General features: G+C 41.5%; 1 protein-coding gene across 4 annotated transcripts in view; it reads right to left on the reverse strand.

The window, feature by feature from the left end:
- The window catches only part of Hn (phenylalanine hydroxylase), an 87,860-nt gene that overhangs the window by 3,149 nt on the left and 57,561 nt on the right, over positions 1 to 27,150 (reverse strand). For 2 of the 4 annotated variants that reach the window (XM_071668748.1, XM_071668747.1), the window contains exons 2-7: positions 6,631 to 6,753; positions 5,852 to 6,026; positions 4,747 to 4,909; positions 2,627 to 2,823; positions 1,587 to 1,849; positions 849 to 1,078 (exon numbers count right to left, since the gene is read on the reverse strand). In XM_071668748.1, the coding sequence (XP_071524849.1) occupies positions 849 to 1,078; positions 1,587 to 1,849; positions 2,627 to 2,823; positions 4,747 to 4,909; positions 5,852 to 6,026; positions 6,631 to 6,753 (1,151 nt within the window). Of the gene's footprint in view, positions 1 to 848; positions 1,079 to 1,586; positions 1,850 to 2,626; positions 2,824 to 4,746; positions 4,910 to 5,851; positions 6,027 to 6,630; positions 6,754 to 11,043; positions 11,198 to 27,150 lie in introns of those variants that run through there. The other 2 variants (XM_071668750.1, XM_071668751.1) reach the window with 2 other exon arrangements.

Below are 27,150 nucleotides of genomic sequence, written 5' to 3' on the forward strand. Positions count from 1 at the left end.
TATACGTCTGTAATTTGAGCACTCACCTTTATCCCCCTTGCCTTTGTACGATGGCACTATGCATGCATTCCGCCAATCCTCAGGCACCTCACCATGAGCCATACATACAATGAATATCCTTACCAACCAGTCACCAACACAGCCATCCCCCTTATTTAATAAATTCCACAGCAATGCCATCCAAACCCGCCGCCTTGCTGGCTTCCATCTTTCGCAAAGCTTTCACTACCTCTTCTCTATTTACCAAACTATTCTCCCTGAATCTCTCACTTCCCACGCCACCTCGACCGAAAACACCCTATATCTGCCACTCTATCATCAAACACATTCAACAAACCTTCAAAATACTCACTCCATCTCATTCTCACTTCACCACTACTTGTAATTACCTCCCCATTAGCCCCTTTCACCGATATTCCCATTTGTTCTTTTGTCTTACGCACTTTATTTACCTCCTTCCAAAACATCTTTTTATTCTACCTAAAATTTGATGATACTCTCTAATCCCAACTCTCATTTGCCCTCTTTTTCACCTCTTTCACCTTTCTCTTGACCTCCCGCCTTTTTCTTCTATGCATCTCCCTGTCATTCGCGCTAATTCCCTGCAAAAATCGTTCAAACGCCTCTCTCTCTCTCTCTCTCTCTCTCTCTCTCTCTCTCTCTCTCTCTCTCTCTCTCTCTCTCTCTCTCTCTCTCTCTCTCTCTCTCTCTCTCTCTCTCTCTCTCTCTCTCTATATATATATATATATATATATAACTAGATGGATAGATAAATAGATAGATGGACAAATTACTGTATTTCTTTCTATTACTGCAAGCAATGAATGAAACATATCAATATTACTTACATCATTTTCTGTTTGGCATTCTCGAAGCTCTCAGCCACATAGTAGACTGGCTGGTATTCGGTGATGGGGTACTTCTGTACGCTCGTCTTAATGGGCTCAAATGGCCTGAGTTCTGGCTTATCACTGAGGCAATATTCAAGCTCTCCGAAGGAGGAAAGGAGACCTGCTCCGTAGGCTTTGAGTTCTCCATTTTGACGACAGATTCCAAACTCGATGGTAAACCAGTAACACTGTTGACGAGAGGTATGGGTTAAGTTAGGTTAGATTAGTTTAGAAACGTCTTTTAAGAAGCGTATGACAAACTTATAAACAATGTTTGGTTAGAGAAAAATTAGATGCTTAAGCACAATCACTCTTACCATAGCTGCATGAGAAGGGGTCAGTTACTCTTTAATGAGCAATGATACAGAGCCTTAAGCTAATAATTTGCCGGTGGACCGTGCAAGAATGATACCTTGAGCTTTTGCAGTGACTGGCTAATTAGACTGTCTGCACCTATTGAAGGAAGGTTACTGTCCCAGCACCCAAAGTTGCCTAACGTAACCTAATATATGCAAAGACTTGTAACACTTAAAGATTTATGTTGTTGGTACAACAGCCGTACAAAAGAGACGACAAAGTATTCTTCTCTTACAATATACCATTGGAAAAGAATTTGATGTATAAGGAATGATTTTCCCAGCAAGATGTTTGGAAACCTATTGCTGAGTATGGGTGTGAGTCTCCTCCCTCACTCACCGTGGCAAGCTTCTCAATAAACTCATCAGGAGCACCAAGGGATGCCAGGCCGATCTCCTGCGAGAATTGGGCGAAGGCCGGATCGGCAAAGAGGGGGACGTGACCCAACAGCTCATGGCAGACGTCCGGCTCTGGAGTGTACAGCGGCTTGCTGGAGTGGCGGATGTACTGGGTGGAGTGGAAGACCCGGAAGGCCAGCCCGGCCAAGAAGTCCCGTGATGACAGCAGACCGGCCACGGGACGCAGTGTGAAGCCCGTGCAGTCTGTCGAGGTTGACAATAGATTATTTTCAGGAGAAGAAGGGAGTAAAGATATTCTATCTTAGTTTCATGATCGGCAAATTGCAAGCTGAGGGTGAAAACTTGATTCATGGAATTTGATTAGGTACGCATCAAGCCTGTAAAACAAGGGAGGTGTGCGAAACCTATCTCTTTTGCTTTAGGCCCGTATGATCTGATACCTTAGCACCTCTTTGATCACATATAGATATCACTCACAAACACGCCATAACCCCCCCCCTCACTGGACCTTACCATATAATTTCTCAGATCGTTTTCCTTGGAAACTCAAATTGCAACTTTGCTGAAATCTTCAAGTTAGAACAATTTGCACAAAGATGTATGAAAAAGTGCTATTTTATGTTAATCACCAAATCCAATGTATTTCACTTTATCATGAATATATTGTTAAGGTCAAAGCTACGGAAGTGAAAGGTCGTAGGGATTTGAGCCATTGCATGGGAGGCAGTATAAATAACCTAGTAATATATTACAGCCGGAACCATAATATCTGGTATACTATCAGGTTTACTTTGATAGAATGAGCTAAGAACACTCCCTAAGAAGTGTTATGCCTACCTTCGGTGTATGAATGATCGAAAGTAGCCTCTTTGGAAATGTGCGAGTGCATGACACAAGGTGTTCAAAGTATATAATTGTTATCCTTTTAAACTATTTTCTCACGACCAGTCCTTCGTACAGAAAACGAATGAGCAAAGGTACCCTATACTTTACTACACTTTAGGAAGAACTCCTTCTTACCTCTGAGGAAATTAGATACATCCTGGAGCTGAGGGATATTGTCTTCCCTGTAGCCACAGTTTTCCATAAGCAGTGGGAAGACCTCGTTGTGTTCCTTGCAGGCGTGAGTCTTGTAGAGCTTCGTCAGGTTACGGAACACCATACCCCAGGTCCTTGTCTCCTCCTGGGTGTAGTCCACTCGAGGAATCTCCTGGTTGCTGTGAGAGAAGTGATGCGTCAGTCTAATTAAAGTAGTTGAGAGAATGAGATCAGATGATGGTCAGTTCCATCACTTGTTACCTGAAGCTTAGATATTATACTTAATACTTAATATCGCCTAATATGATTTCCATAGCGCAAGTTGAGATAGTGTTAGGGAAGGTGTTCGGATGAAAGAGGTGGATAGAATCGGCCTCCCGGCAGTAGCCCTTCGTTGATAATCATTATCATTGCGCAAATCATAATGAATATGATGATCGCCGTCACTACGTCCGGGCTAAAATCAGCTCTCATGAAGCTAGTAGACAGTGGTGTCCCATGACTGGAGACTGCTAAGCTTGACCTCCAACGTCACAAGACAGGTCGTGAGGTCGTGAGGTAACTGCATGATACCGAAAGTGAGGAAGTACCTCAAGAGGTCATCCGGTGTAGCTAGAAGTGTACCGCCTATACCGTGTAGAATTCCCTCCACTCAGTCATGTGACTGGATTTAAGGTTGGTAGAGGAAGGCAATATCAATCTTAAACAACTCGAAGGACAAGCTTTCTACCGCAGGAGATGGATTTCTTATTTCCAACAATGAGGATTTGACATTTGGCAAATAGTAGAAACTTTTAGAAACAAGAAAAATATGAAGCTGCCATATCTTTTAACAAATCTTACATTTGTATGTGTGGTAAAGACAGTGGAAAAAAAAAAAAGGATGCATTGCAGACATTGATTTCAAAGGATCAAAAGCCAGTGTCTCCATATGACCAAAAATAGTTAGTCGTATCGGAGTGAACACTGAAATGACCGTCTGACCCCATGGAATTCCCTGTGTTATGAGCGAGGGGAGCAGAGCAGCGATCTGGCCGTGTATATTATGTATGTGTTTGTCATGAAACTATAATAACAGTAAACAAACCAATTCTGACTGGATAATGATAAAGTATGGACTCTCGTATCATTCACAGGAAATGACAGAATAACATTTTCTACTAATGACTAAAACCTGTGCTAAATCTAACGCTGAACCAGCGATAGTGAGTCAGTCAAACTTATATAGGTAGTTATGTTGTTACTACGAGTCTGCCCATGGTGTAGGTCCATGTCTGGCAGGAACTTTTGCCAATGATAGCCTGGTGTCTCTGCTGTGGCACCACTGGCACAATTCTTATGTGTGTCTTTTAGTGCATAGGCACATTGAGGTGTATGTTCATGTTGTATATGATGTGTGATGTATCTGTGGAGATCATGAACTGAACACATGATCTCCTTTGTCTTGCAACGAAATCCCTGGATAACACTAGTGAAGTGGCTTGGCTAACTTTTCTTTTTTTCATTTCAAGTAATTTGATATTTTGATTACTGTGTAACTTAGAGTTTCATCACACTACTGACTGATATATCAACAAAGTCGAATCAGTAGAAATGTTTGCTTTCAATATGTGACTTAAGTGTGAAGGGTAATATACGACTACTTTTATGTCAATAATTCTGAAGTGATTGAAGGTTAAGTGGTCATTGGAACCTTCATACACACTGGAATATATAATTTCCAATGGATGATAAATGAGAAGTTTTGTGTGGAATGGTAACACGATATCCCAAGATGAAGAACCTTGTCACTACGCCTTTTGTAATCACCCGTGTCTTGGATTCCAGGTGCTGTGAGGGACGTCATCAAACTCATCATCAAAGAATGAACACCATACACAGGTGCTGCTGAGAAAGGATTGTCACAAGTGTTTCAAGTTAGGGGGTTATTGAGCTGAAACACTTCAAGCCACTTCTAAATGTTAGAAATCCCACTTGTAGTCTGCTGTGTTGGATCCTCTTTCTCTCTGTCCTATAGTAAATGAGAAATAGATTCATAAACTAAACAACGAGAGACGACAATAACTAGGCCTTAAGTTCTTCAGTGTGCGACTGTGACTTACTGTTTATAGTTGTAGGCGATGTCAGCGAAGTACTTCCTCCTTTTGCGGTAGACGGGGTCAGTGAAGCCGGGGTGGTCCGCGTCCAGCTCCGAGCCATAGGACAAGATCTGATTGGCGAAGCGGTCCAGGTCGGCGATCTTGCGGGGGAACCAGGGCACAGTATCTGGTGATGGTGGAGAGGTTGAGGAGGGAGGCGGTACGGTTGTTAAGACAAGGATGAGACGAGACGGCTATGAAGGTTGGGGAGGGGGGGGGATATGATCAAAAGAAAAAGAAAATATGCGAGAAAAGTGTTGAAGTGGAAGAGGGAAAAGACGTAGTGTTGAGGAAACATAAGGCCTGAAGGTTATTAGGGAGGTCAAGAAAGCTGTATGAAGTGGAACACACACAGTGTATAAATAACAGGTGAACCACTCACACGAAACGAGGTTGACTGCTACAGGAATTGAGGACATCCATTGATTTCTCTCGAGTTCATGGCAGCTTGCAGACTCTCATTGAATGTGTATTATTTTTAGCATTTGGCCAACTTATTCCAAGAAAAGGATGAAGGTAAAAGACAAGTACTGATAGGAGCGTTATAATTAGGTGCAGATCGTAGAAACAACACAATGATATGAGGAAAGAAAAAGGTACATGAATACTAACAGGAAATGCGATCAAAAATAGATCCTGGTGAGACTGGCTTAATATAGCCTATCAAAGGCTGAAAACTATTTTAGGAAGACCTGAGAACATGACAAACTTTACGGAGTTTGTCACGTTAGTTTTTCTTTAAAAGAGGCTTAATCCCTGGTAGATATATTAGGCGCATCATGCACCGTCAATCACTTTTGTTTCTAAATGAGCCTCTATATATGTTGTACTCCTGGTCATCATTATGGAGAAGCCCTACCATACTAGCCATTAACATGGAAGAACCTGAATAAATATGCTGTACCCCAGGGCCATCATCAGCAGCCCTAACATACATACATGTGCGCCGGGCCATCACCAGCAGGAAGCCCTAACATACATACATGTTGCACGCCGGGCCATCATCAGCAGGAAGCCCTAACATACATACATGTTGTACCCCTGGCCATTAGGAGCAAGGAGCCTTTACCTTTGTTGTCCAGGTGATTCCTGGAGATGACCTGGAAGTAGGAGCAGTTGGCACGCAGCTGCTCCATAGCGGCGCCCAGGTTGCCCCGACTGGAGTCGCACTCGACCATAAACTCATACTTGGCGTCGCGTCTGGATGGTCGAGACTCGATGTGTAAAAGGTTCACATTCTGGGCCTGACAGGAGAAGAAACATGAGTTTATATCAAGAATCTAGAAGAATTGAAATCGTCCAGTAAAAAAAAGATTTCAAACAAAATGACGTTAAGATTACTGACCATCTGTCTCATTAACAGAATGATAAATCTAAATCTAAATATGACAAATTTCAAAGATATACAGAAATTTTAACTGAGAATCATTATTTTACGATTCTTATCAATTTTCTCCCCATAACATCGTTAACTTCTGGAAATAAAAGCACAAGTTTATTGATTTTGGGTCTATTGCTTCATCAGGAAACCTTTCACTAATGTCCTTCATCAATCTAATTTTATGTATTTGAAAATCAATCCATCTAAATTATCCTGTCAACGATAACATACTGATCAGACCTTTCTAATGAATCATGTTATCAGTTGCTTAATGATATATAGAACATTGTAAATTTTCATCTCTTGAGCTTTGAATCTACTTTTTACAACTCCTCTTATGCCTGAAAGAAATTGAGTATTTACCTCTCCCTTATGCATGATGCTTCAGCACAGCCAATATGGGTTTTCTACAGTGAAGGTATCTCTCAACTGACTTAGCAGGACAAACATTGGCTTATAGAACTGACCTGGAAGACCTTGAGGGCGTTGGCGAGAGCCCCGACCTCCTCCGACATGGAGAAGATGAGGGTGGTGCTCTTGGCCTCCTCGTCTCCCTCTACGATGTACTGGCCGCCTTCCATCAGCGTAGGCTGCGGGCAGGGAGGAGTACGTTAAAGGTACGTTCACTATGAGGGAGGAGACTGAAGGAAGGAGAGGGACGTCACAGACGCAGGTAAGGAATGATGAAATTGATGATAATGGTGGAGAATGATAATTATCAGATGCTACGAGGGAAAGGAATATTAAAAACAACAGAATAGTATGCATATCAATAGACGAAAAGATAAAGGTTTGTAAGCGCATGAATATGGGTGATACACTGAGGGAGGGTTTGATGTCTGGGGAAACTGAAGTACTGTGCAAGTAATGATTTGCCCTCAGGCTCTGTTTGGCTAGAAAGATGATCTCAAGGCAACAACACACTGTCAGTTATGTCCAGAGAACATTCGAAGGTCAAGAAGAGAGAGAGAGAGAGAGAGAGAGAGAGAGAGAGAGAGAGAGAGAGAGAGAGAGAGAGAGAGAGAGAGAGAGAGAGAGAGGAGAGCAAATCCTCCGGTGCTACTCCTCCGCCCACTCCCCGCGACCAATCAGGTATTGATTTCCGCGCAACATCGCAAGGGTCGGCGGTAGGACTGACAGCGACCACCTGCCCGGACTGGGTTAGTGTCATCATTGGAACATTTGTAGTTTGATCTGTCTTGTCCATTACCACGTGAGTGACCATGATCTGTTGTGAGCGGTGAGAGGGATGAGAACGTAAGCTGAATACTTCATTGCATTGTCCCTGAGCCCAATGCTGTCTCGCCCTCAGTAATCACGAGACATTAAAGTTGCTGGAATGTTACATGATATGATTGATTACTGATAGCACAGTGGGCTTAAATGACCGATATTTCCACGTACATATATAGCCAGTTGTTATTCGCATTGCTACTTCCCCGCTATGAGAATAAGAACCAAGAGAATACAACTGATGTCAGAACGCACTGATCTACAGGAGCGGAGTGACACTCAGGAGCTGAGGCTTCGCACGCAGGCGTTTTCATTGAGACTGTGGTTGCAGACGTTCGAAGCGAAATAATTTCTTTCTCTTTTTCTCCACAAACTGTTGTAAGATTCTGGGCAGAGGCAGTTTAGAGTTTCCAGTTGTCAATATTCCATGGTCGATGTAGGTGCTATAGAGTGTTATTTGATGAACTCTTTTCGTTTCCATGTCAAAAATACACAGCTCATTTTATCGAATAAACAACATACTGATCTGGGTTTTAAGACCCTGATGTAAGAAATGACGAAGTAAGACAACGCAAAGATGTATATCAGGGTTACAGAGTTTGTCTATTAGTCAAGTATAGATTTAAGGAATGGAAAGGGATTAGTAAACCTCATCAGTGACAAGGTGTGACAAGCGAGGAAGGAAAGATGGGTGGGATGTGAAATCACACTGTGAGGTTTAACTTGAACTAACGTCTCTGTTACAAAGGTTGTGTCATCTTCTCCAGCTGCTTTAAAGAGAATGGATAGCTTTTTGAACACAGAACACCTGATCTCAACCATGAACAACGACAGCTTCGTTTAAGGTAAGTTTCTGTGCCTGAAGCAGAGAAACTTGCCGTTCTCAATTCTCCTGTGGCAAGGGAACACTCCACACGGAGGGTCCAGTACTAAGAGCAAACTGACGCATAGTTCTGTCCTCTCCTTGTCTGCCTCGTGCCTTCATCAGAACCTTTACAGGAGGCGCTTCAGGTCTTATTACTTGTATTGCTCCTTGCTGAAGTCACAATGGGATATCAAGATACATAAGGTTTGCGTGTTTCATTATGCTTTAATCAAGGCTGTGGTTTTTCATACGAAAGCTGTTACCAAAACTGTATAACCGATGGAACAAGGTCATTGCTAGTTGCTACGTGGCGTCAGGGTCTATTATCAAAGACGAGGTGACGAGAGCAGAATATGATGAGCGGTTGGATGAGGTGGAGACAGATCATGACGGAGAGAGCTGGTCACCCAGGAAAGAGCAGAAGGAATGCCAATTGTTGACTCCATTTTCAAGATGGCTTTCCAATCCATGAAGGCGAATGAATATACGACCAAAGCACCTGGCCAAATAAACTCTTCATTTTCTATGAAAATATAAGATTTGCTTAGGTTTTTGGAGAAATGAAGTTATTTCACTTGGGTGTATCTAAAAGAAGTAAAAACTGGTTATTATGTTCTGTTAACAGTCAGACATAAGATAGAGCCATACCATACGGCCATACAGCCACAAGATTTGCTCAGTCAAGATTTGGTGGAATGATTTCATGGTCGACACTTCAGGACTTAAATGTAACGATCTTTAGAAATAAGAAGGATGTTATATGTTATGATAGTTATTAAAGAATAATTAGCATCGAAATGATTCACTCATCATCCAAGTTATCAGCGCCTGCCTTTGCAAAAATTTTGTCCAAAAGTCTGTTTTTCGCAGAATTTTCCTCTTTTCCAGAATCAATATATATCCATGCACATAAAAAAAAAAAAATCACTGTGTTCACATATCGCTTGCCCTTACTCTCTGTTTCTGTAATATACTCCGCTATGTATCTCTTCATTCAGTACCTAAGTAGGTTTTAACCATATTATCTGTGAGAATCTTCGTTTTCTCTTCTCTTCCGTTCATCACATTACATCCACTCTTTGTCTCTATTTTTCTAATCATATCACCTCAGCTAACACAAACTCATCCTCGTCAGAATCAATTGGTGCTGCTTACAGTTCACAACATGTCTTTCTACTTACTTACCATGAAGTTGCCATGGATCACAGTTCCATGAGTTCCCACTGGTAAATCAGAAGTGGATGTTAGAAAACTGACGTTGGTGATGATGAAAAGCAGTATTGCGCAGTCTTGTTTTAAATAAACATATGACTGGGAGTGCAATATAGACCATAATGGATCACTGACATTGCACGTAAAGATATTCTCCGGTGCGGGACGGTAATTTCATGGGGGTTAATCTGTGTAACAAGTGGAATTGTAGTGGATTCGAAAATCGCTGAAATGAGGGTGATAGCAACAAGAGTAGACAGCGTCTTTCTTACTTCCCTTCTAATCGCTAATGATTGGGTCTACAGTGAAATCGAACGACACTTCACGTTTAATGAATTGAAATCGGTAACTTATGCATTACAACATACCAGTGAACAGCAGAGAATATAAATGTGTAGCACAATCTTTGGCTGGTGAGGTGTGAGCTGCCAGATACCACGAGAAGTGAAAATTACAGCATTATCTTGACGACACGATTTGCTCTCTCGGCGCGAACATATCCAGCTTTGTTGTAGAAATGGCCCTAAACTCAAGTGGTTCGCATGAGGTGCTGAATAACAGCCTACGATGTTGACACCAAGAGATGATAGCGTCAAGAATGGTCTAGATGTGTGCTCTACTCGGGGCAAAGAAAGAGCAGACTTAGAAGGAATGAAATCCCTTTTTTCAGAAAATTAGCGTCTTGTAGTTCAGTCTTCGGTAGATGCAGTCAAGGAAGACACCGGAAGAGAAGCGGGTAAATCTTAAAAAGTCCAAATCACGGTCGTCAGTGATCCAAATACAGCGACCTTATCAAGCGATTTATTTGGGAGGAAAGTGTTCGTGGGTGTTGACAAAACTTCGTTCAGCTTTCGTACATTTTCCTAAATAATCATTTCTGGAGCATTTGTTGATAAACGCGTCACCTGCGGGTACAGGATATTATCAAACGGTGACTAGCACGGTTGTGGCTTGATACCAGCGGAATATGCTGTTCATTACTGGTCACAATACCTATTGTATTTTTCACGTTTACTGAGGATGTCCTTCGACTGGTTTATATATATATATATATATATATATATATATATATATATATATATATATATATATATATATATATATATATATATATATATATATATATATATATATATATATATATATTGTTTGCCTTAAGTAAACACTTGTTTCCGAGATAAATCAACAGATCAGAATCAATAGTTGCAGGGCGAAGGACGTGTAGGCTATATCTTATAGCGATTGGTGAACATAGTATGGTTGTATGAAAAAGGAAGATGATTGGGGTCGTATTAGATATGACAGGATCATCTTAGTAGCTGATAATACTGCACAAAGAAGCAAGAAAATTGACCAGACTATGAACTGAGATTAGGGTGCGCTTTTTTCTCGCCATTTTCTTTTCCTTAAGCAAATGTTACTGTGATCGTTGGCGTAGAAAGAGACAAAACGGAAACACAGATCAAGGCTTAATCAATTATAATTTTTCATGATCAGTTTTTTTCTTTTTGATATTAGCACCAACAGATGTAGAACTGATTGATCGCATAACGCTAGCGTTGAAACCAACCTACTTGGTCACACGATGTAGTAGTTACAGTAACTCAGTAAGAGGAAGCGGCAGCACCTGTGGTACGCCTGTTGCTCGCGATAACGGATTCCAAACAGAACTGGCAAGTGAGGCCGCCCGTCCTCTTATATAAGCGACTCTCGGCAAGACGTCCTTCGTCAGGAGCTCCACAGTGTAGCTGTCAAACCTCCCTCTATTACCGCATGTAACTTGATAATAAGAAATGCGTTTTTATTTTACCATTGACGTAAACGAAACATCTTGAAGTCATTTTAGTAACTATAACAAATTGAAATGGGAAAACTTTAGCGACTGGAGGAATAAACTCGGAAACTTTTTCGACCTTCCTAGAAGATTACGTCAGCCGCGGGCCAGCCCACAACGTTCTGCGGCAACGGAGGGACTGGTTTACGTCAGACGTTCAGTTACCACTCCGAAATAGAAGGTTACATGTTGCATAAAGATCTTACCTGGTACTCCATTCTATTCCACTCGAATACGGATGATCCTAACAGAGGTAATAATTTCGTGTATAATGATGAGGTTGTAACGTTGCTTCTAATGGAGCTTCTATTTAGAACTGGCTCCAGTAATAGGACTACGCAACTATAAAAGAAAAATGCATCTGATTTAATGATATCATGATCGAAGCCGAAATGATGGGGCAATTAGTGAGACTCTAATTAGTGGCCAGACCACTAGTCTGTGGGGTACGGGAAGGAAGGTGGACAGGCACAGCAACACAAACGCCATAAGCAGTGTCCAGATGCAGCACAAAGCAAGATAAAGATCAGAAAAATGGTTATCAGAACTGAGTGTCTGGGTATGTGATGTAGGCCTCTGTCTTCATATGCCTGACTGGATATATCTGGCTGAATATGTCTGAATCTGAGTGTGTGTAAGTAGGTCTGTTTCTGGATATCCTTGTGTTTCGATATACCCGTGTGGATATGCCTGTGTTTGGATATGTCTATCTCTAGGTGGGTTTGTGTTTGGATTTGTAATATTTTTTTTCTGTCCAACACCCGGATGTATTTGTCTGCGTTAGTTTCCGTGTAGATTTGAGTTTAGATATTTGTAATCACTTACACAGCACATGGAGGTCACTGTACACTCGCGGGGCTTCATCTCTTAGCATTGCTTTACTGTCATGTTACTTTTCCATCATACGGTCTGGATTCCCTGCTTCATAACATCTTTAAACCGTTCGTCCAGAACTCTGGTGTTGTTAAGGTATTTCTTTACGTCTTTTCTAACGACTATCTTGCTTAAGTTCCCGCTGTGATCTATGGTTACTCTTTTTTTTTTTTTTTGCATATTCTGAAGAACTGTGAACTAAGGACATTATCAAATTGTTGTAGAAATTTGTCGGTTGTGTCCTTTCTCTTTTTCATGGTGTGCCATTGTACAACCTCTTACCTCTTCCTGTAGCTCAGCTCTCTTCTTTCTGGTACCATCTCTGTTCCCGTCTTTTGGACTTGTCTATAAGAATTTTATGTTCCTTTAAGTATTGGAACTATGCACCAGAAGTGATTTTATTGAGCATTTTCCTCTCCGTGTACTTGCAGACAGTTTGCTGATTAGCATCGAATCCCAAAGTTCCTTTGATACACAAAATTCATTAAACTTGTTTCCTGCCAGGTAACAGTCATACCGAGGCCATCCTTCATCTCCATTATTTTTGCATTTACTTAGGATGAAATACATCATTCATTCATCTGACCAGTTGTGGAACTTGTTTCAGTTCCTTTGTAAGGTGACTCACTCCGTACTTCTCTTATCACGAGCAGACATGACCAGGTATAGCTTCAGTCCTTTTGGCAAATCAGTAGCACAGAACGAATAAAAAGAGCTTAAGACGAAATCCTGTGGTACGCCACTGGTAAGCACAACTCGTAAAGAAAGAGCTCCTCTGTCCTCTTCCTCTAAGGAGATTTTGGATCCATCGAGGGAGTTACCTCTTTCACCTGCCTGAAAATCCAGCTTATTTACCAGCCTCTTGTGTGGAATAGTGTCAACTGGCTCCTGGCAGTCACGAAAACACACAGCTCACCAGTCTTTACTTTATTGTTTTAAGAACAAAGCTCGTTCTCTCTCAGAAGTAAAGAAAAAAAGAATGATTTACTTGACTTTTATATCTGAGTCTGTGTTACCTTTTATACACAGGCAGTTTCTCCTTCAAAATCAGTTATCTATTTGCTTCTGCTGATTTTACCAAGAAAACTCATCAGAGGTACTGTTCCGCAGCTTAATGTAATTTCTCCATCTCCTTTCTTAAAAATTGGCACGACTTTGACTTTCCTCCACTTCTCTCGCGCTGTACCCTCTCCCAGCAATTTTTCTTTATAATGTCAAGTATTTTGAACACTTTTTGAGAACATATAGAGATAATTATCAGGTTCAAGACCCTTTAATAGCCTGCTTATTTCTTATAATAATTCAAGTGCCTTCCAAGGCCTTTACCCTGTACAGTCTCATTAGTTTTGAGCTTGTAGTGTCATCCTCTGTGAATACACTGGATATGATAGTTTCATTAGATGCCACAATGTCTGGCTGTGTTTATCTAGATATATGCGTTTGGATATGACTGAGTCTGAATATGTGTGCGTGTAATTACGTCTGTCTAGATATGTACATTTTTGGATGTCTCTGTTTTCCGTATAGTCGCGTTTGTATACGTCTGTGTTTGGGTATGTCTGTATAGAAAATCGTCAGTGTCTGTATACTCCAGAATCTCGTGTCTGCACCGCCCACGTCATGCAGGTCTTCTGGCACTTCAGGAAATGTTAGCAGGCATGACGCCATGGGTTTGGCCCTCCCTCCACACACACATCCCGACTCCCAATTTTTCAAGCCAGTTGACCAACCATATTTTTGCCATAAATCCATAAGATTTGTTAAATGCTTTTGAAAAGGTCGTTAACAAGGGATTCATCTGCTGTATTTCTTTCTCTTCACATATCCTCAGTGTGTCAGACATGACAGCATAACCATTTGTTTTCTTGTGTGTCAGTCTGTCTGTAACTACATAAATTCTGTTTGGTTATTCATGGCAATAGTGAGCTTAAAAGCAGTGTCTATCTTAGAATGATTTTTTATTTCATTATTTTCAAGAAACCATAATTTTTCTTTTGATCTATTGTAAACAACATAAAGAGAAGGCTTTTCCTCTCTGTATATTGATACCTTGATTTTCATCAATTTACAGTTAACTAGTGAACAAAATGTTTGAAGAGTCGTTCAGATTTTATATTCAGATATAATGATCTTATTCTCAAGGGAAAAGGCAACTCCATCCACACAACACGGCGAGGTGCCTGCATCGCTCAGGGGCCTTGCATGATGCAACACCATCCACAGACGAAGTACTACAGTATGTTTTCATATTCAGTTGACAGATCTGGCGTCAGTGCTGACGTTAGAGTGCTCACGCGATCATGTGTGGGACCAGCTCACTTGGAGCTCACGTGGGTATCTAATGAGACTGTTAAAGTGAAATGGTACGTATTACCGTAGGCATGACGAATGCCTGGGCGAACATTACTCTCGTGATTGGAATGTGTATCGTTCAGGCCTGGCCTGTCACACGCGCGGCTCACACCAGAAACACCACAATGTCATCTTGGCAGCTGAATGTTAGTGAGTTGCCAAGTCTTGTCGCACTTTCTGCTCTCGTTTTCTTTTTTTTTTTTCCCACAAACTTCGAAGTCTGAGGAATAATTTCAGACGGGTTTTCATTATGACAACAATAACAGTGTGTCTCAAATGACTAGACGATTGTGGACAATGTTACGTTTTGTTTCTATTTTCTGCTTTTACTGCGCGCGTGGGAGAGACCATGACTGATGGTCACCCAAGTTGTTGAGGACTCGACGTCTCATTTTCACCATCCAGCCTGCGGCCCGCGGCAAGGCAGCTCCTCCAGGAGTACGAGGGTGTGTGTGTGTGTGTGTGTGTGTGTGTGTGTGTGTGTGTGTGTGTGTTTCTGTGTGTGTGTGTGTGTGTGTGTGTGTGTGCGCGCGCGCGAATAGCCTATATGTACGTATGTCCGTTTGTGAACGTGAGCGCTTAGGTTATCAAGAACCACATCCAGCTCAGGAAGGATAGAGTGTGTGAGGCGTCCGGCCGGCCACACACAGATACCACCTTCTATCCCATTCCTCTCTCCGCGCCCACCTGATAGAAGTCAGCTCGGGTCAGGTCACCGGCACTGACTCCAGTGGAGGAATAACGCAAATAACGAGACTACACATTGGTGATAAAACGCAGGAGTGTGGAATAAAGTCTCAACCTCGATTTGAAGGTCATATCGGAAACCCCCTAAGATGAAGTCTGGCTTCCCTACTGTTTGTGTGTGGTCAGTATGAATCACATACTATTATTGTAAGTCTTGTGCACTTACGAAAATAAAATCTGGGGCGATCAGTTCTGTTGTAGGGGATGGTGGTATGTTTCGTATAGACCTGTACAAACTCGAGCATTTTTTTTCATTGTTGCCTCAAGAGTTTGGCTGCTGTTTCCGGAAGCCACAAAAGTCGTAACATTGTTGGACAAAAAACATACATCACGAATTTGTAGAAAAAGATGGTGCGGGAAAACTGTATGATGTAAGACTGATTACGTCAGTCTGTTCACTCTAGCGGCGACGGGCGTTAGCTGCAGCGGTGAGTCCCTGAAGCGACTGCAGGAACAGGAGCAGTGGCAAGCACGTTCGCGATGGCAAGCACCAGCAGTTACGGCAGGCCTCGGCAGCGACCTCAGACACCAGTAGCGACGGCAGGCACCAGTAGAGAAGGCAGGCACCAATACCAACGGCAGGTACCAGTAGCGACCTCAGGCACCAGTAGCGACGGCAGGCACCAATACCGACGGCAGGCACCAATACCGACGGCAGGCACCAGTAGCGACGGTTGGTATCAGAAGCGGCGGCAGGCACGAGGGACACAGTGGTTACCAGGTGGGATTTTCTTTACAGCACCTTTCTACTGGCTGCACAACCCGTGGAACTGCCACATGATATGACAGAAGTCTGTTGTTTACAAGCTGGTGATCTGACATGTGTAAAACGTACACGCGGATGAAAAACCTATGAACAGCCTTACTGATCCCAGTTTGTGTTCCTGCTGATCATGTTGTGGTTGTTGTAAAGACACTGGTGGTTCCTGTGTGGATTGGGGAATCTGGATCATCAACTGGGCATCCAAGTTCCGGGCTAAGCTGTATGCTGCTCCAACTACCCTAACAGTTGCTACCGCACTCCGTCTGCCTGTGGTTATGCCAAGAGTGAAAATTCAACCTTCGACAAGCATCAATCATCTTTAATGGCACCTCTCACACCAAACATGTACACATCGTTTCCTTGTTCCTGATTGGAGCGCTGCCTTGAAACTGCAAAAGCCCCATCAAGGGGATTCTAGCGTTCTGTGGTTAATCATTTATCATAAAGTTTTAATTTCCCAGGAAAAGATTGTTTGATTAAAAAAGACTCTTCACAATGACTATCATCAGCGTTACAATTATATGCTCGTGCCTGAAACAAGACACAAGTATAACAAAATCATTTTCCTTGATGGGGTTGGAATGCAGTTTCTCTGGATGCCCTCACATGACAGGATCAGAATGCATGAAAGGATGATGAAATGGAGAAAAACTTGTGCCTCGAAGGACGAATTAAACTGAATCGAGTAACATACCAACAATCATCCAGAGAGAATCTGTACAGAATCTTTTGACTCAAGACGAAGTAGAATCAACATAAGGAGCTTCACCTTGCGATACGATATCATACTACAAGAACCAGCCATATAGAGTCTATCTGTTTCACCAACATAGATCAACAGACGCCTTCATGTTGCTGTTGTTTGCCTCCGGCTGGGCTATTGATACTCATGAGAGTTTGTCCCTCTTGTTGATATGGAGCAGAGAAGTTGAGTTCTCACCTAGCAGAATTACTCTCACATCCTGCAACATTATGCGCTTAATTGTTGTACAATCAGTGTTCAGAGATATTTCCGACTGAACGTGACAAATAGCTTCGAAGCTTCGAAGGTCAGCCGAAGAAGTTAGTTACACTGTGTTAACGTTTCATCCATATCGACGTTCTTAACCCCAGATAATTGAAAAATAGAAATTTCATTTACTTTGTAACTTATATGATTCATTCAGTGTTGCGCAACCCTGATAAAACAATTCACTTATCATGTACCTCCTAATACTCTCGTTTAGGGCAAGCCACTTGACTTTTTTCTGTTCTCTGTAGCCTCTTTCGCGCCATCGCGTGCAGGGTGGGTTGAGCTCGTCGCTCCTGTGGCAAAAATCAAATGACAAGGACGCGTCACCTGTTCCCTTGGAGGCTGAATGGCTTTCTCTCTCATGTCAGATCTAAAGGAAGGTGATTTCTCTCACTGACTGTGTTATGGGAAGTTGAAGGAAGAATGTCCGCTACTTGTAAAGATTATCCACAGGAGAATAAAAGATCGTGAAGCGTCTAGGGTAAACGATGGAAAGGTCTGTGGGGCCTGGATGTGGATAGGGAGCTGTGGTTTCGATGCATTACACATGACAGCTAGAGACTGAGTGTGAACGAATGTGGCCTTTTTATCTATTTTCCTGGCGCTACCGTGCTGGAACGGAGAGTAGCGACAGGAAGGGATGAAGGCAAACAAGTATGAATGTGTACATGAGTATATATGTTTATGTCTGTGTATGTTTATGTATGTGTATGTATATGTTGATATGTATATGTATGTATGTAATAAAAATGATAATAATAATAATGATAACAATAATAATAGTTATTGTAATAATACATATATATATATATATATATATATATATATATATATATATATATATATATATATATATATATATATATATATATATATATATATATATATATATATAGAGAGAGAGAGAGAGAGAGAGAGAGAGAGTACAGCAACTCTGTGAAACCCACACACCAGAGCTTCCCTACTTGGGAAGGCCTAGTACGTCAAGGTTTTGCCGCCAGCGGTAGCGTCATAGGAACTCGAGTCTGATCTCTCTCACTAGTCCGCCCCCGGCAACCTGTCTCCACTCCCTGACAACTCGACACACAAATAACACCCCTGTGAGGCAGGTTTATAACGATCCCATCTCAGACCACTATGAGGCACGCATATAATGACCCCATTTCAGACCACTATGAGGCAGGCCTATAACAATTCTCCTTTCAGACCTGTATGAGGCCGGTGATAGCAATCCCATTTAGACCTCTGTGAAACAGGCCTATATCAATCCTATTTCAGACCACTATGAGGCATACATCTGACAATCCCATTCTTTTTTTTTCCACTTTGATTTCATTACCTCTCCTAGAGCTAACTATTTTTAATCTAAGAAATATCCGCTCTTTCTTGTGTCAGGAAATGTGTACAAGGGAATGTCAGGTTGTGAGCATCTGTCCAGTCTGCCAGTATCCTATCGCGTCATTGGTTGTGTCATTTTTAAGAATTTATTGCTTTGTATATAACGTATGTGTCCTGTCATGTATAGACATATATATATATATATATATATATATATATATATATATATATATATATATATATATATATATATATATATATATATATATATATATATATATATATATATATATATATATATATATATATATATATATATATATAAATATATTATATTTTTTATTTATTTTGCTTTGTCGCTGTCTCCCACGTTAGCGAGGTAGCGCAAGGAAACAGACGAAAGAATGGCCCAACCCACCCACATACACATGTATATACATACACGTCCACACACGCAAATATACATACCTATACATCTCAACGTATACATATATATACATACACACACAGACATATACATATATACACGTGTACATAATTCATACTGTCTGCCTTTATTCAATCCCATCGCCACCACGCCACACATGAAATAACAACCCCCTCCCCCTCATGTGTGCGAGGTAGCGCTAGGAAAAGACAACAAAGGCTCCATTCGTTCACACTCAGTCTCTAGCTGTCATGTAATAATGCACCGAAACCACAGCTCCCCTTCCACATCCAGGCCCCACAGAACTTTCCATGGTTAACCCCAGCCGCTTCACATGCCCTGGTTCAATCCATTGACAGCACGTCGACCCCGGTATACCACATGACTCCAATTCACTCTATTCCTTGCACGCCTTTCACCCTCCAGTATATTCAGGCCCCGATCACTCAAAATCTTTTTCACTCCATCTTTCCACCTCCAATTTGGTCTCCCACTTCTCCTCCTCTGACACATACATCCTCTTGGTCAATCTTTCCTCACTCATTCTCTCCATGTGACCAAACCATTTCAAAACACCTCCTCTGCTCTCTCAACCAAACATCTCTCTTACCCTATTATTACTTACTCGATCAAACCACCTCACACCACACATTGTCCTTAAACATCTCATTTCCAGCACATGCACCCTCCTGCGCACAACTCTATCCGTAGCCCACGCTTTCCGAGATAATGTTCTCGACTTCCACACATTCTTCAAGGCTCCCAGAATTTTCGCCCCCTCCCCCACCCTATGATTCACTTCCGCTTCCATGGTTCCATCCGCTGCCAAATCCACTCCCAGATACCTAAAACACTTCACTTCCTCCAGTTTTTCTCCACTCAGACTTACCTCCCAATTGACTTGACCCTCAACCCTACTGTCCCTAATAACCTAGCTCTTATTCACATTTACTCTCAACTTTCTTCTTTCACACACTTTACCAAACTCAGTCACCAGCTTCTGCAGTTTCTCACAGGAATCAGCCACCAGCGCTGTATCATCAGCGAACAACAACTGACTCACTTCCCAAGCTCTCTCATCCACAACAGACTGCATACTTGCCCCTCTTTCCAAAACTCTTGCATTCACCTCCCTAACAACCCCATCCATAAACAAATCAAACAACCATGGAGAAATCACACACCCCTGCCGCAAACCTACATTCACTGAGAACCAATCACTTTCCTCTCTTCCTACACGTACACATGCCTTACATCCTCGATAGAAACTTTTCACTGCTTCTAACAACTTGCCTCCCACACCATATATTCTTAATACCTTCCACAGAGCATCTCTATCATCTCTATCATATGCCTTCTCCAGATCCATAAATGCTACATACAAATCCATTTGCTTTTCTAAGTATTTCTCACATACATTCTTCAAAGCAAACACCTGATCCACACATCCTCTACCACTTCTGAAACCACACTGCTCTTCCCCAATCTGATGCTCTGTACATGCCTTCACCCTCTCAATCAATACCCTCCCATACAATTTACCAGGAATACTCAACAAACTTATACCTCTGTAATTTGAGCACTCACCTTTGTCCCCTTTGACTTTGTACAATGGCGCTATGCAAACATTCCGCCAATCCTCAGGCACCTCACCATGAATCATACATACATTAAACAACCTTACTAACCAGTCAATAATAGAGTCACCTCCCGTTTTTTTTTATAACTTCCACTGCAATACCGTCCAAACCCGCTGCCTAGCCGGCTTTCATCTTCCGCAAAGCTTTTACTACCTCTTCTCTGTTTACCAAATCATTTGCCCTAACCCTTTCAATTTGCACACCACCTCGACCAAAACACCCTATATCTGCCGCTCTATCATCAAACACATTCAACAAAACTTCAAAATACTCACTCCACCTCCTGCTCACATCACCACTACTTGTTATCACCTCCCCATTAGCCCCCTTCACTGAAGTTTCCATTTGTTCCCTTGTCTTACGCACTTTATTTACCTCCTTCCAAAACATCTTTTTATTCTCCCTAAAATTCAATGATACTCTCTCACCCAAACTCTCATTTGCCCTCTTTTTCACCTCTTGAACCTTTCTCTTGACCTCCTGCCTCTTTCTTTTATACATCTCCCACCCATTTGCATTATTTCCCTGCAAAAATCGTCCAAATGCCTCTCTCTTCTCTTTCACTAATAATCTTACTTCATCATCCCACCACTCACTACCCTTTCTAATCTGCCCACCTCACACGCTTCTCATGCCACAAGCATCTCTTGCGCAAGCTATCACTGCTTCCCTAAATGCATCCAATTCCTCCCCCACTCCCGTTACCTCCTTTGTTCTCACCTTTTTCCATTCTGTACTCAGTCTCTCCTGGTACTTCCTTACACCAGGCTCCTTCCCAAGCTCACTTACTCTCACCAATCTCTTAACCCCAACATTCTCTCTTCTTTTCTGAAAACATCTACAAGTGTTCACCTTCGCCTCCACAAGATAATGATCAGACATCCCTCCAGTTGCACCTCTCAGCACATTAACATCCAAAAGTCTCTCTTTTGCGCGCCTATCAATCAACACGTAATCGAATAACGCTCTCTGGCCATCTCTCCTACTTACATACGTATACTTATGTATATCTCTCTTTTTAAACCAGGTATTCCCAATCACCAGTCCTTTTTCAGCACATAAATCTACAAGCTCTTCACCATTTCCATTTACAACACGAAACACCCCATGTATACCAATTATTCCCTCAACTGCCACATTACTCACCTTTGCATTCAAATCACCCATCACTATAACCCGGTCTCGTGCATCAAAACCACTAACACACTCATTCAGCTGCTCAAAAAACACTTGCCTCTCATGATCTTTCTTCTCATGCCTAGGTGCATATGCACCAAATATCACCCATCTCTCTCCATCAACTTTCAGTTTTACCCATATCAATCTAGAATTTACTTTCTTACACTCTATCACATACTCCCACCACTCCTGTTTCAAGAGTAGTGCTACTCCTTCGCTTGCTCTTGTCCTCTCACTAACCCCTGACTTTACTCCCAAGACATTCCCAAACCACTCTTCCCCTTTACCCTTTAGCTTCGTTTCACTCAGAGCCAAAACATCTAGGTTCCTTTCCTCAAACATACTACCTATCTCTCCTTTTTTCTCATCTTGGTTACATCCACACACATTTAGACACCCCAATCTGAGACTTCGAGGAGGATGAGCACTCCCCGCGTGACTCCTTCTGTTTCCCATTTTAGAAAGTAAAAATACAAGGAGGGGAGGGTTTCTAGCCCCCGCTCTCGTCCCCTTTAGTCGCCTTCTACGACACGTGAGGAATGCGTGGGAAGTATTCTTTCTCCCCTATATATATATATATATATATATATATATATATATATATATATATATATATATATATATATATATATATATATATATATATCTTTTTTTTCTTTTAAAGTATTCGCCATTTCCCGCGTTAGCAAGGTAGCGTTAAGAACAGAGGACTGGGCCTTTTTTGGAATATCCTCACCTGGCCCCCTCTGTTCCTTCTTTTGGAAAATTAAAAAAAAATGAGAGGGGAGGATTTCCAGCCCCCCGCTCCCTCCCTTTTAGTTGCCCTCTACGACACGCAGGTAATACGTGGGAAGTATTCTTAATCCCCTATCCCCAGGGATAAGATATATACATATATATATATATGTATATATATATATATATATATATATATATATATATATATAATATATATATATATATATATAATATATATATATATATATATTTCTTATATATATATATTACAGAGGTATAAGTTTGTTGAGTATTCCTGGTAAATCATATGGGAGGGTATTGATTGAGAGGGTGAAGGCATGTACAGAGCATCAGATTGGGGAAGAGCAGTGTGGTTTCAGAAGTGGTAGAGGATGTGTGGATCAGGTGTTTGCTTTGAAGAATGTATGTGAGAAATACTTAGAAAAGCAAATGGATTTGTATGTAGCATTTATGGATCTGGAGAAGGCATATGACAGAGTTGATAGAGATGCTCTGTGGAAGGTATTAAGAATATATGATGTGGGAGGAGAGTTGTTAGAAGCAGTGAAAAGTTTTTATCGAGGATGTAAGGCATGTGTACGTGTAGGAAGAGAGGAAAGTGATTGGTTCTCAGTGAATGTAGGTTTGCGGCAGGGGTTTGTGATGTCTCCATGGTTGTTTAATTTGTTTATGGATGGGGTTGTTAGGGAGGTAAATGCAAGAGTTTTGGAAAGAGGGGCAAGTATGAAGTCTGTTGGGGATGAGAGAGCTTGGGAAGTGAGTCAGTTGTTGTTCGCTGATGATACAGCGCTGGTGGCGGATTCATGTGAGAAACTGCAGAAGCTGGTGACTGAGTTTGGTAAAGTGTGTGGAAGAAGAAAGTTAAGAGTAAATGTGAATAAGAGCAAGGTTATTAGGTACAGTAGGGTTGAGGGTCAAGTAAATTGGGAGGTGAGTTTGAATGGAGAAAAACTGGAGGAAGTGAAGTGTTTTAGATATCTGGGAGTGGATCTGGCAGCGGATGGAACCATGGAAGCGGAAGTGGATCATAGGGTGGGGGAGGGGGCGAAAATTCTGGGTGCCTTGAAGAATGTGTGGAAGTCGAGAACATTATCTCGGAAAGCAAAAATGGGTATGTTTGAAGGAATAGTGGTTCCAACAATGTTTTATGGTTGTGAGGCGTGGGCTATGGATAGAGTTGTGCGCAGGAGGATGGATGTGCTGGAAATGAGATGTTTGAGGACAATGTGTGGTGTGAGGTGGTTTGATCGAGTGAGTAACGTAAGGGTAAGAGAGATGTGTGGAAATAAAAAGAGCGTGGTTGAGAGAGCAGAAGAGGGTGTTTTGAAGTGGTTTGGGCACATGGAGAGAATGAGTGAGGAAAGATTGACCAAGAGGATATATGTGTCGGAGGTGGAGGGAACGAGGAGAAGAGGGAGACCAAATTGGAGGTGGAAAGATGGAGTGAAAAAGATTTTGTGTGATCGGGGCCTGAACATGCAGGAGGGTGAAAGGAGGGCAAGGAATAGAGTGAATTGGATCGATGTGGTATACCGGGGTTGACGTGCTGTCAGTGGATTGAATCAAGGCATGTGAAGCGTCTGGGGTAAACCATGGAAAGCTGTGTAGGTATGTATATTTGCGTGTGTGGACGTATGTATATACATGTGTATGGGGGGGGTTGGGCCATTTCTTTCGTCTGTTTCCTTGCGCTACCTCGCAAACGCGGGAGACAGCGACAAAGTATAATAAATAAAATAAATATATATATATATATTTCTATATACATATATATATATATATATATGTATATATATATATATATATATATATATATATATATATATATATATATATATATATATATATATATATATATACATATATATATATATATATATACATATATATATATATATATATATGTATATATATATATATATATATATATATATATATATATATATATATATATATATATATATTTTTTTTTTTTTTGTTATCATACTTTATCGCTGTCTCCCGCGTTAGCGAGGTAGCGCAAGGAAACAGACGAAAGAATGGCCCAACCCACCCACATACCCATGTATATACATAAGTGCCCACACACGCACATATACATACCTCTACATTTCAACATATACATACATATATATACACAGACTTATACATCTATACACATGTGCATAGTCATACTTGCTGCCTTCATCCATTGCCGTCGCCACCCATTCACATATACTTTCCATATATCCCTGGGAGAGGTAAGACGTAAATCTACTCAGTGTCATGTTGATCACATAATTACACGGAAGGTAGAGGAAAAGCGATGTAATTAATGTAATCTGTGACATGAGTTCTGGCAGCTCGCATGTGTAACCCTTGCTTATTAGACCCCCCCCAACCCCCACCCCCTCAACTACTAAACAGCCCTCCCCCCCCCAACATTAGCTCACAAGGTTTCCTGGTTAGATTTGCATAAGTCCTTATCATCATCATCATCATCATCGCCTGGTAAACACATCTCTTACGAAACTGTCTGGCTGCAGATCTACGCACCAGATCCTGTCAACGGGATTCGATCCTGGTATGCTTGATAAGCGCAGCAACACCAGACGTAAACATTAACATCAGCCGTAAACATGAACACCAGCTGTAAACATAAACACCAGCTGTAAACATAAACAACAGCTGTAACCATCAACACCAGCTGTTAACATCAACACCAAGCTCTTGGAATGAACACCAGCAGTTAACATTAACACCAGCTGTTAACATTAACATCAGCTGTTAACCTGAGCACCATGATGATAGACGCATTCCTAATGTGGGCCAATCATTCCATATCTGCTGGGGTTTACTTCGTCCCAGTAATGAATGTTGCTCCTGAGGCAGCTGACCATGCAACTCCCTCTCTCTCACCACTCATGCCTTTCCGTCGCCCGTCGGTGATGCAGCTGCCCCTCTTCCCCTTCGGCAGGTATCATTTCGAATAGCGATGTCTCCAGCAGCCTTCTGGTGCTCCTGCCACCGAGGCTTGGGGTCCATGGCACGTCCTTGGCGCCTGCAGCTTCCCACAGATTCTGTGTGGTGATCAGCGACACGAGGATTGACCGTTGCGATGCCTTCCTTCCCTCATGAAGAAAGAGGTGTAGAATTCTCTTCATTCTATCATCCTTCTATCCTTCTATCTCCCTACGACAACCCTCTAAGACTCAGGCTTGCAAACACCTATGGAGCTATAATCGATCTCAAAATTTTTCTTTTATTCTAGATTGGCTAAGACAATTGCGTGTTCCTCTAAAGTAATGTCATTTGATACGAAGAGAAGGAAAGATTAGATAGACAAAACTGGCCTCAGCAAACTTGATCTCGCTCGTCTAGATCCCAAGTTAAGTAGGTGTCAACAAAGTGTACCTCCTCTTCTTAAGTGTCCAGTGTTGTATACTGTTCCTGTGTACCTGTGAAGAATTTACACCACTGGTTTCTCCTTGAGTTTGGCTCTTCCTCTCGCTACGGACTTTGGCCAGCTTATTGGTGAGCGAGGTAGCATCAAGTACAGATGAGAGAGAGAGAGAGAGAGAGAGAGAGAGAGAGAGAGAGAGAGAGCGTTAATGAGTCGGCCTTGAAAAGGGCCTCAGTTGCCCGTGCCTCAGCTAACTTAAAAAAAAGAATGTGTGTGTGTGTGTGTGTGTGTGTGTGTGTGTGTGTGTGTGTGTGTGTAAAATGAAAAAACATTGAATTTTTTGTGTTCTGTGGCCACCAAAGCAAGATAAGTTCATAAATTGAGGACAATTTAGAAAAACAAAAGCCACATACACAGCTAGATTGGATGTGGTCTTAGAATCATCTTTAAAACCTACAAAAAAAAAAAGATGTTAAAAGACATTTCGGTTGATGGATGACGTAGACAGACTGACCGACCCCGGCAGCTGGACAGGCCTGAAGCCCGACCGATATTTTGACAAGCAAACATGAGGCGATGAAACACACTGACGTTTGACAAGCAAACATGAGGCGATGAAACACACTGACGTTTGATAAGCAAACATGAGGCGATGAAACACACTGACGTTTGACAAGCAAACATGAGGCGATAAAACACGCACGAACGTATCATACAAGGTTTAAAATCCTTCAAGTATATACCCTGACAGGAAGAACTAGACAAGAAGATATAGGAATGACAACAAACTGAAGGAATTTAAGAAACATTAACAAGTTTAAAAAAAGCATAATTTGGAAGAAAAAAAAAGTAATTAAATACACCAGACTCCCCCTGGAATATATGAGAATGACACCATAAGATATCTTTACGTCATCCCTGTAAGACAAATAGAGACGCTTTGTGTTTTGTTTTTGCCTAAAGAACAAAAGAAATGTAGATGGCGAACATGATAACCTTTACAATGATTAAACTCGACAAACTGGTCCCTGGGGATAGGGGATTAAGAATACTTCCCATGTATTCCCTGCGTGCCGTAAAAGGCGACTAAAAGGGGAGGGAGCGGGGGGCTGGAAATCCTCCCATCTAGTTTTTTTTTTTTTTTTTTCTTTTAATTTTCCAAAAGAAGGAACAGAGGGGGCCAGGTGAGGATATTCCAAAAAAGGCCCAGTCCTCTGTTCTTAGCGCTACCTCGCTAATGCGGGAAATGGCGAATAGTTTAAAAGAAAGAAAGATATATATATATATATATATATATATATATATATATATATATATATATATATATATATATATATATATATATATATATATATATACATATATATATAT

The sequence above is a fragment of the Panulirus ornatus genome, chromosome 13 (genome assembly GCF_036320965.1).
Source record: "Panulirus ornatus isolate Po-2019 chromosome 13, ASM3632096v1, whole genome shotgun sequence".
In the NCBI taxonomy this organism is placed as follows: Eukaryota; Metazoa; Arthropoda; class Malacostraca; order Decapoda; family Palinuridae; genus Panulirus; species Panulirus ornatus.